This window comes from Branchiostoma belcheri, unplaced genomic scaffold, assembly GCF_001625305.1.
Source record: "Branchiostoma belcheri isolate BF01 breed outbred unplaced genomic scaffold, Haploidv18h27 scaffold27, whole genome shotgun sequence".
Lineage (NCBI taxonomy): Eukaryota > Metazoa > Chordata > Leptocardii > Amphioxiformes > Branchiostomatidae > Branchiostoma > Branchiostoma belcheri.
Genome location: NW_017803876.1, coordinates 167,364 through 177,661, shown reverse-complemented (window position 1 = coordinate 177,661; position 10,298 = coordinate 167,364). Strand labels below are relative to the sequence as shown.

Genomic DNA, 10,298 nt, shown 5'->3' with positions numbered 1-10,298 from the left:
CGGCATCCTGCATTCCCGCGGTAGGTAGTCTTGGTGCTCGTGGCGTCATATCTACATGTGCAAAGAATGCCAATTCATAAAAGACGCCAATCCCACTGCAAAACTTACACTACCCACCCGAGGGAGTCCCCACCATAGCGGGAAGAGATGCCCCGTACAGCCAAAGGACCAAGCGGCGAACCAGCAAGGCCTGAGACTCCACTCAGGTACCCAATCCCTGCTAAAACAATCACCACCCCGAAACCAGCAGACAAAAGAAAAATGCCTCCACCATTCAAATGCAAATGACCCAGGTGTGGAGGACCACGTGTAACGCCTGCTAACGGAAAATTCCAACACGAAAGCTCACGCACCCAACAAACCCGCAAAAATCTACCCCCAAAACCTCTACTAAGCTTGAGGTGCGAAAAAGAAAACAAAAACAACACACTGACAGCCAAAACTAAACTCTCCCTCTAAGAAAACCGAACTCACTCTAGAAGGCACGCCTGCCCTACCTGCTAACCGTGGCGCCACAAAAACACGCCGAAAATTCTGGACTCTCACTACCGTCTACACTAGCCAAACCTTGACCAAACTGGTCAGCGAGAATCCTTGCAGTTCTCCCCCAGGCACTCCGGTCTCCGCTCCGTGCTTCCTTCCTTGTCGAAACGCTGTCGTGCTGGTCGGACGGTAGACCTCCACGACGCTGCAACTCCGACCGGTCCGGGGGGATGTTTTCAGTAAATGCACAGAGTGAATGGGCTATCAGCCCCTTATATGGGGTGTGATGACGTCATTGGCGGATTGATCCAATAATTAAGCAGTGAGAAAAATGGATGACATCCTCCACAGACTCCAAACCTAATGCGATAGGGCGAAAAAACCAAGACGGGGCAAAAAAAAACAAGATTTATACATTTTCAAATTTTGACATAAACCTTGTTAAACAAGATTTTTTCATTCATCGGCAACATCACATACAAACGAATTAAAAAATTCAACACTACAAAACAAAACATTAAATCAGAGCCTTGTCTTGTCTCCTCTCTTCACATTTTGGCGTTCGATGAAAGTTAGATCAGGCTCTTCATATAAATAATAATAATAATAATGCGTCTATAATTTTACGACTCTATACATCCGAACTTCTGCGCACTTGTAGGTGTATCCCAGCGACAGAAGACCGAGACGTTTTCTTCTACAAGGAGTTAGTATCCCGGCACTGCTACCTGGAGACTGTAGCGGAGGTGGTGGACCACGCGCCGGACGCCTGCTGCGCCGAGAGACAGGTGAAATATATACAAGATCACAAAACCCACTAATTATGCAGAATGTGGGACTATTCATTATCCACTGCCTACAAAGAAGAAGTCGAACCCCATAATAGCTAGCGTAGTAGTAGTAGTAGTAGAAGTTTTTTTCCAGACAGTTGTTACCTGTCTCCTGTATTGCAATGAGTATTATACTTGATTGTAAAAGCAATTAGTACCGTGGCCGACAAGAACAAAATTTTACACCGCAACTTTTGGTGTTTTACACCGCAACTTTTGGTGTTTTACACCGCAACTTTTGGTGTTTTACACTGCAACTTTTGGTGTTTTACACTGCAACTTTTGGTGTTTTACACTGCAACTTTTGCTGTGTTTTATACTGCAACTTTTGCTGTGTGGAAAACTTACACCCCTCCCCTTTTATAATGGACGGTCCCCCTGTCAGGTCAAAGGTGACAACGATGGCATGCAAACTACGTCGACTGAGTTATCCTTTTCGTGCATAAGTTTTTTAGAGGAAAAGCTTGGCTTCGTTGTGACGTTAGTTTTTTTCTAAAGGTTTTTCTAGCTTTGGCCTATAGATCGGGATAAGTTTAAAAATGTTTCGACCAGGTCCAGTGATTACAAATTATGTTGCTATCTAGTGAATGTTGGTAACGTTTGCACCGCTACGTGTTGATGTCGACGCATGGTATGATAGAAATGATGTCTGTCTGAAGGCGTAAATATGTAATTAGCTTAAACTATCGTGGCATGATGTCATAAACGCTTGCATGCGGCGATATTCGTCTTCCACGTTTCCCCGCCTTTGAGTCACGTGACATTTTCTAGCTAGAGAATTCGGACTCGCAAGGTCGCTAATAATTTGATGAGTAAATTTTTGGGCCTATGGGAGTCAAATGTGGCACCACTTGGTACTATGAAGCAATAAAGACTTATTTTCAATTATGAAGTGTTGACTCTTGACTCAGGTAAGTTATCGATCATTAGGGAACAATACGAGCGATCGCCATGACGTCACCGTAGGAAAAAAGTGGGTGCCAGTTGGCTGATTTGCCTACCAAGAATTTGCATATGTCTTCAAATAATTTGCATGCGTATAATGTAAACAAAAACAGCGATCGCTCGTATACAAATGTAGACACTGTGACGTTGTTAACCGCCGAAATGAGTCCTTAGCATGGTTCACAGAATTTATCATAGCGCAGTCAGAATCGGGAAAGCCAGGCTAAAATATATGTCGTTGTAATCCTTACAAGTCAGGGAACCTCGCGAAGTTCACTTGAAGATCACACTTGTACACAAAAATGAGCTTTGTAGCGTCAAAGTTGACCTTTATTCGCTAGCTAAGAACTCATTTTGGCGTAGGTTTTCGAACTGTATGGGGGTTTCCGTGATACCGCTAATCCCATCTACTTTCGGGTCACGGCTTACGAGGTTCGGTTACTAGTATATTACACGCCGAAGAGCTAAGGAAACGTTGCGGAGTGAAATTTCATGAAAAAAAGCTCTTTAAAAGCCGCGCCTATAAGGTTTCGCAACTTCTTTCCAAAAATCCAATTACGCTTTGGCGAGTATATTAGGGTCTGCCCTCCGTGTCTATCATATAAATGATACACGTAAACGTCACCCTCGGAGTGCTTTTTGTATCATTTCAATGATACGTGTAACTACCTAGGTTTTCCAAAGTCGGACTGACTTCCAATAAAGTAACCCCACTATCATATCTACGCATGTGTGAGACGGGTACACTGTACCAGCAATCATTTAAATAGCTAATAGAAGAGTTACCACTTGGCTCTTAAAAAGCCGCGCCAATAAGGTTTCGCAACTTCTTCCCAAAAATCCAATTACGCTTTGGCGAGTATATTAGGGTCTGCCCTCCGTGTCTATCATATAAATGATACACGTAAACGTCGGGTCGTCCTCGGAGTGCTTTTTGTATCATTTCAATGATACGTGTAACTACCTAGGTTTTCCAAAGTCGGACTGACTTCCAATATAGTAACCCCACTATCATATCTACGCATGTGTGAGACGGGTACACTGTACCAGCAATCATTTAAATAGCTAATAGAAGAGTTACCACTTGGCTCTTAAAAAGCCGCGCCAATAAGGTTTCGCAACTTCTTCCCAAAAATCCAATTACGCTTTGGCGAGTATATTAGGGTCTGCCCTCCGTGTCTATCATATAAATGATACACGTAAACGTCGGGTCGTCTTCGAAGTACCTTATGTATCATTTCAATGATACGTGTAACTACCTAGGTTTTCCAAAGTCGGACTGACTTCCAATATAGTAACCCCACTATCATATCTACGCATGTGTGAGACGGGTACACTGTACCAGCAATCATTTAAATAGCTAATAGAAGAGTTACCACTTGGCTCTTAAAAAGCCGCGCCAATAAGGTTTCGCAACTTCTTCCCAAAAATCCAATTACGCTTTGGCGAGAATATTAGGGTCTGCCCTCCGTGTCTATCATATAAATGATACACGTAAACGTCGGGTCGTCTTCGAAGTACCTTATGTATCATTTCAATGATACGTGTAACTACCTAGGTTTTCCAAAGTCGGACTGACTTCCAATATAGTAACCCCACTATCATATCTACGCATGTGTGAGACGGGTACACTGTACCAGCAATCATTTAAATAGCTAATAGAAGAGTTACCACTTGGCTCTTAAAAAGCCGCGCCAATAAGGTTTCGCAACTTCTTCCCAAAAATCCAATTACGCTTTGGCGAGAATATTAGGGTCTGCCCTCCGTGTCTATCATATAAATGATACACGCAAAAGTCGGGTCGTCTTCGAAGTACCTTATGTATCATTTCAATGATACGTGTAACTACCTAGGTTTTCCAAAGTCGGACTGACTTCCAATATAGTAACCCCACTATCATATCTACGCATGTGTGAGACGGGTACACTGTACCAGCAATCATTTAAATAGCTAATAGAAGAGTTACCACTTGGCTCTTAAAAAGCCGCGCCAATAAGGTTTCGCAACTTCTTCCCAAAAATCCAATTACGCTTTGGCGAGAATATTAGGGTCTGCCCTCCGTGTCTATCATATAAATGATACACGCAAAAGTCGGGTCGTCTTCGAAGTACCTTATGCATCATTTCAATGATACGTGTAACTACCTAGGTTTTCCAAAGTCGGACTGACTTCCAATATAGTAACCCCACTATCATATCTACGCATGTGTGAGACGGGTACACTGTACCAGCAATCATTTAAATAGCTAATAGAAGAGTTACCACTTGGCTCTTAAAAAGCCGCGCCAATAAGGTTTCGCAACTTCTTCCCAAAAATCCAATTACGCTTTGGCGAGAATATTAGGGTCTGCCCTCCGTGTCTATCATATAAATGATACACGCAAAAGTCGGGTCGTCTTCGAAGTACCTTATGCATCATTTCAATGATACGTGTAACTACCTAGGTTTTCCAAAGTCGGACTGACTTCCAATATAGTAACCCCACTATCATATCTACGCATGTGTGAGACGGGTACACTGTACCAGCAATCATTTAAATAGCTAATAGAAGAGTTACCACTTGGCTCTTAAAAAGCCGCGCCAATAAGGTTTCGCAACTTCTTCCCAAAAATCCAATTACGCTTTGGCGAGAATATTAGGGTCTGCCCTCCGTGTCTATCATATAAATGATACACGCAAAAGTCGGGTCGTCTTCGAAGTACCTTATGTATCATTTCAATGATACGTGTAACTACCTAGGTTTTCCAAAGTCGGACTGACTTCCAATATAGTAACCCCACTATCATATCTACGCATGTGTGAGACGGGTACACTGTACCAGCAATCATTTAAATAGCTAATAGAAGAGTTACCACTTGGCTCTTAAAAAGCCGCGCCAATAAGGTTTCGCAACTTCTTCCCAAAAATCCAATTACGCTTTGGCGAGAATATTAGGGTCTGCCCTCCGTGTCTATCATATAAATGATACACGCAAAAGTCGGGTCGTCTTCGAAGTACCTTATGTATCATTTCAATGATACGTGTAACTACCTAGGTTTTCCAAAGTCGGACTGACTTCCAATATAGTAACCCCACTATCATATCTACGCATGTGTGAGACGGGTACACTGTACCAGCAATCATTTAAATAGCTAATAGAAGAGTTACCACTTGGCTCTTAAAAAGCCGCGCCAATAAGGTTTCGCAACTTCTTCCCAAAAATCCAATTACGCTTTGGCGAGAATATTAGGGTCTGCCCTCCGTGTCTATCATATAAATGATACACGTAAACGTCGGGTCGTCTTCGAAGTACCTTATGTATCATTTCAATGATACGTGTAACTACCTAGGTTTTCCAAAGTCGGACTGACTTCCAATGTAGTAACCCCACTATCATATCTACGCATGTGTGAGACGGGTACACTGTACCAGCAATCATTTAAATAGCTAATAGAAGAGTTACCACTTGGCTCTTAAAAAGCCGCGCCAATAAGGTTTCGCAACTTCTTCCCAAAAATCCAATTACGCTTTGGCGAGTATATTAGGGTCTGCCCTCCGTGTCTATCATATAAATGATACACGTAAACGTCGGGTCGTCCTCGGAGTGCTTTTTGTATCATTTCAATGATACGTGTAACTACCTAGGTTTTCCAAAGTCGGACTGACTTCCAATATAGTAACCCCACTATCATATCTCCTGGTTTCTCCTGTGTTCTCCTGCTTTCTCCTGTGTTCTCCTGGTTTCTCCTGTATTCTCCTGCTTTCTCCTATATTCTCCTGGTTTCTCCTGTGTTCTCCTGTGCTCTCCTGCTTTCTCCCTGTTTCTCCTGTGTACTCCTGGTTTCTCCTGTATTTCTCCTGCATTCTCCTGTGTTCTCCTACTTTCTCCTGTGTTCTCCTGCTTTCTCCTGTGTTCTGCCGCTTTCTCCTGGTTTCTCTTGTGTTCTCCTGCTTTCTCCTGTGTTCTCCTGTATTCTCCTGTATTCTGCTGGTTTCTCCTGTGTTCTCCTGCTTTCTCCTGTATTCTCCTGCTTTCTCCTGTGTTCTCCTGGTTTCTCCTGGTTTCTCCTGTGTTCTCCTGCTTTCTCCTGTGTTCTCCTGGTTTCTCCTGTATCTCCTGTATTCTCCTGCTTTCTCCTGGTTTCTCCTGCTTTCTCCTGTATTCTGCTGCATTCTCCTGTGTTCTCCTGGTTTCTCCTGGTTCCTCCTGCATTCTCCTGCTTTCTCCTGTGTTCTCCTGCTTTCTCCTGTGTTCTCCTGCTTTCTCCTGTGTTCTCCTGGTTCCTCCTGTGTTCTCCTGGTTTCTCCTGTGTTCTTCTGCTTTCTCCTGCATTCTGCTGATTTCTCTTGTGTTCTCCTGCTTTCTCTTGTATTCTACAGCTTTCTCCTGGTTTCTCCTGTGTTCTCCTGGTTTCTCCTGTGTTCCTCTGCTTTCTCCTGTGTTCTCCTGCTTTCTCCTGTGTTCTCCAGTATTCTCCTGCTTTCTCCTGTGTTCTCCTGCTTTCTCCTGTGTTCTCCTGTATTCTCCTGCTTTCTCCTGTGTTCTCCTGGTTTCTCCTGGTTTCTCCTGTGTTCTCCTGCTTTCTCCTGTGTTCTCCTGGTTTCTCCTGTGTTCTCCTGCGTTCTCCTGGTTTCTCCTGTATTCTCTGCTTTCTCCTGTATTCTGCTGCATTCTCCTGTGTTCTCCTGGTTTCTCCTGTGTTCTCCTGGTTTCTCCTGGTTTCTCCTGTGTTCTCCTGCTTTCTCCTGTGTTCTCCTGGTTTCTCCTGTATTCTCCTGCGTTCTCCTGGTTTCTCCTGGTTTCTCCTGCTTTCTCCTGTATTCTGCTGCATTCTCCTGTGTTCTCCTGGTTTCTCCTGGTTTCTCCTGTATTCTACTGCTTTCTCCTGTGTTCTGCTGCTTTCTCCTGCTTTCTCCTGTATTCTCCTGCTTTCTCCTATATTCTCCTGGTTTCTCCTGTGTTCTCCTGTGTTCTCCTGCTTTCTCCTGTATTCTCCTGCTTTCTCCTGTGTTCTCCTGGTTTCTCCTGGTTTCTCCTGTGTTCTCCTGCTTTCTCCTGTGTTCTCCTGGTTTCTCCTGTGTTCTCCTGCGTTCTCCTGGTTTCTCCTGCTTTCTCCTGTATTCTGCTGCATTCTCCTGTGTTCTCCTGCTTTCTCCTGTGTTCTCCTGTGTTCTCCTGGTTTCTCCTGGTTCTCCTGTGTTCTCCTGGTTTCTCCTGTGTTCTCATGCTTTCTCCTGTGTTCTCCTGGTTTCTCCTGTATTCTCCTGCTTTCTCCTGGTTTCTCCTGCTTTCTCCTGCATTATCCTGCATTACCCTGTGTTTTCCTGCTTTCTCCTGTGTTCTCCTGCTTTCTCCTGGGTTTTCCTGGTTTCTCCTGCATTCTCCTGTGTTCTCCTACTTTCTCCTGTGTTCTCCTGCTTTCTCCTGTGTTCTGCCGCTTTCTCCTGTGTTCTCCTGGTTTCTCCTGTATTCTCCTGCATTCTCCTGTGTTCTCCTGCTTTCTCCTGTGTTCTGCTGGTTTCTCCTGCTTTCTCCTGTGTTCTCCTGCTTTCTCCTGTATTCTCCTGCTTTCTCCTGTGTTCTCCTGGTTTCTCCTGGTTTCTCCTGTGTTCTCCTGCTTTCTCCTGTGTTCTCCTGGTTTCTCCTGTATTGTCCTGCATTCTCCTGTGTTCTCCTGCTTTCTCCTGTGTTCTCCTGCTTTCTCCTGGTTTCTCCTGTGTTCTCCTGGTTTCTCCTGTGTTCTCCTGGTTTCTCCTGTATTCTCCTGCGTTCTCCTGGTTTCTCCTGCTTTCTCCTGTATTCTGCTGCATTCTCCTGTGTTCTCCTGTATTCTCCTGCTTTCTCCTGTGTTCTCCTGGTTTCTCCTGGTTTCTCCTGTGTTCTCCTGCTTTCTCCTGTATTCTCCTGCTTTCTCCTATATTCTCCTGGTTTCTCCTGTGTTCTCCTGTGTTCTCCTGTGTTCTCCTGCTTTCTCCTATGTTCTCCTGCATTCTCCTGCTTTCTCCTGTGTTCTCCTGGTTTCTCCTGGTTTCTCCTGCTTTCTCCTGTATTCTGCTGCATTCTCCTGTGTTCTCCTGGTTTCTCCTGGTTTGTCCTGTATTCTCCTGCATTCTCCTGTGTTCTCCTGCTTTCTCCTGTGTTCTGCCGCTTTCTCCTGCTTTCTCCTGCTTTCTCCTGTGTTCTGCCGCTTTCTCCTGCGTTCTCCTGCTTTCTCCTGGGTTCTCCTGCTTTCTCCGGTGTTCTCCTGGTTTCTCCTGTATTCTTCCGCTTTCTCCTATATTTTCTAGCTTTTTCTTGCTTTCTCCTTCTTTCTTTTCTATTCTCCCGATTTCTACTGCTTTTTCCTAGTTTCTCCTAGTTTCTTCCGCATTATTATATATCTGCATGATATTTGCAGACATTGCTGTTTAAGGAGTCTAATTTACATACTCGGGACAAGATAAATGGTCCCTTTACCACTCTTAGGCCGCCGCCATCTTTGTCACCTTTGACCTGACAGGGGGACCGTCCATTATAAAAGGGGAGGGGTGTAAGTTTTCCACACAGCAAAAGTTGCAGTATAAAACACAGCAAAAGTTGCAGTGTAAAACACCAAAAGTTGCAGTGTAAAACACCAAAAGTTGCAGTGTAAAACACAGCAAAAGTTGCAGTGTAAAACATAGGAAAAGTTGCAGTGTAAAACACAGAAAAAGTTGCAGTGTAAAACACCCAAAGTTGCAGTGTAAAACACCAAAAGTTGCGGTGTAAAACACCAAAAGTTACGGTGTAAAATTTTGTACTTGTCGGCCACGGTAAATTAGCCTTCGGGCATGATTTTGCGAATAAAGTTTCTATATACTTTTGACCAAGGAGGTCAATACTGTCTTGTATAACCTCCTTGACAAAATATTTATACAGAAACACGAATGTTCAGCTACACTGGAGAGCTTTCGAGACGTACTCTGTCTCTTCTTCAACCCGATTAAGATCTCGTCTTGGAACTTTTGTTGTGTGTTTCTGTACAAATATTTTGTCAAAAGACATTCCTACTTTTTGTAGACTTTAAATAATCAAGGAGCTTCAGCAACTTGATATAACGTACTTGAAATAATTGAATATCTTTGCGCAGACCAATGTCAGTTCATTGTTTACCTTCACAGAACGAAAACATTGTTTGTGGTATGTTTCTTCCTCTTCTTTCAGTGAAACAAAATTATGCAATTATTCTATTCCATTCATCATGGCGCGACATTATCCAAACTTAATGTAGCAGCTGAGTCTCCAAACTAGGGAATGGAAAATGGTTTGGGTTTTCAGAATGGTATATAAATCTCTTGAGCTATACTGGTGTCTACTGTACATGTACATTGTATATCTAGGATTCCAGATGCACTACCAATCAGTCATAATGCAATGATGAGTCGCTATATATATGTGCTTTACCCCAGGTGTGTCAGTACATCAGCCCAGACTTTCTGGACTACAGCTACCACGAGTACGGGCGCAGGGTCAACTACATGCTCATCTACAACCACGGGGACTATGATCTCGCAGACATGTTCTACTGATGAGCACCTCACCACAGCCATACTGCACTGATGCACACAATCTTAAAAGTAAATGCAGTTCATAATAATCAGAAATGTAACTTGAAAAAAAAAGAAAGACATAACTCTATGGTCATAATGAACATTGTTTATGAGGTGGACACAGCATGAGAAGTGCTGAGGGTTCAAGCAATAGTCCTCATGTGTCTCCAAAGTCACACTGTCTTTGATTCTTATGATACATTGTACTTTTAGCTCAGGTGTTTGAGAGACTACGACCTCGCAGACATGTTCTACTGAACACGTCACCAAAGCCATACTCCACTGTCAGGGCTAGAAATACTTTTTTCCTGCATACATGTACATTTATGTACCTGCATTGGTGCAGGTAATGTTGAAACTTACCTGCACCAGATAAATTTACCTGCACCACTCAGAATTTAGGAAGTACGGATCACAATAAAAAATAACAGTTCGGAAACCATTACATTGCCATAATTATTTTTTGTTACACTTCGTAGGTGGTGACAGTCAA

General features: G+C 43.5%; 1 protein-coding gene across 1 annotated transcript in view; it reads left to right on the top strand.

Annotated features, from left to right (window-relative positions):
* The window catches only part of LOC109472347, a 13,779-nt gene extending 3,532 nt beyond the window's left edge, over positions 1-10,247 (top strand). The window contains exons 3-4 of the mRNA XM_019772060.1: positions 1,145-1,271; positions 9,665-10,247. Of these exons, the coding sequence (XP_019627619.1) occupies positions 1,145-1,271; positions 9,665-9,784 (247 nt within the window). The 3' untranslated portion in view covers positions 9,785-10,247. The remainder of the gene's footprint in view (positions 1-1,144; positions 1,272-9,664) is intronic.
* Positions 10,248-10,298: the final 51 nt, after the last annotated feature.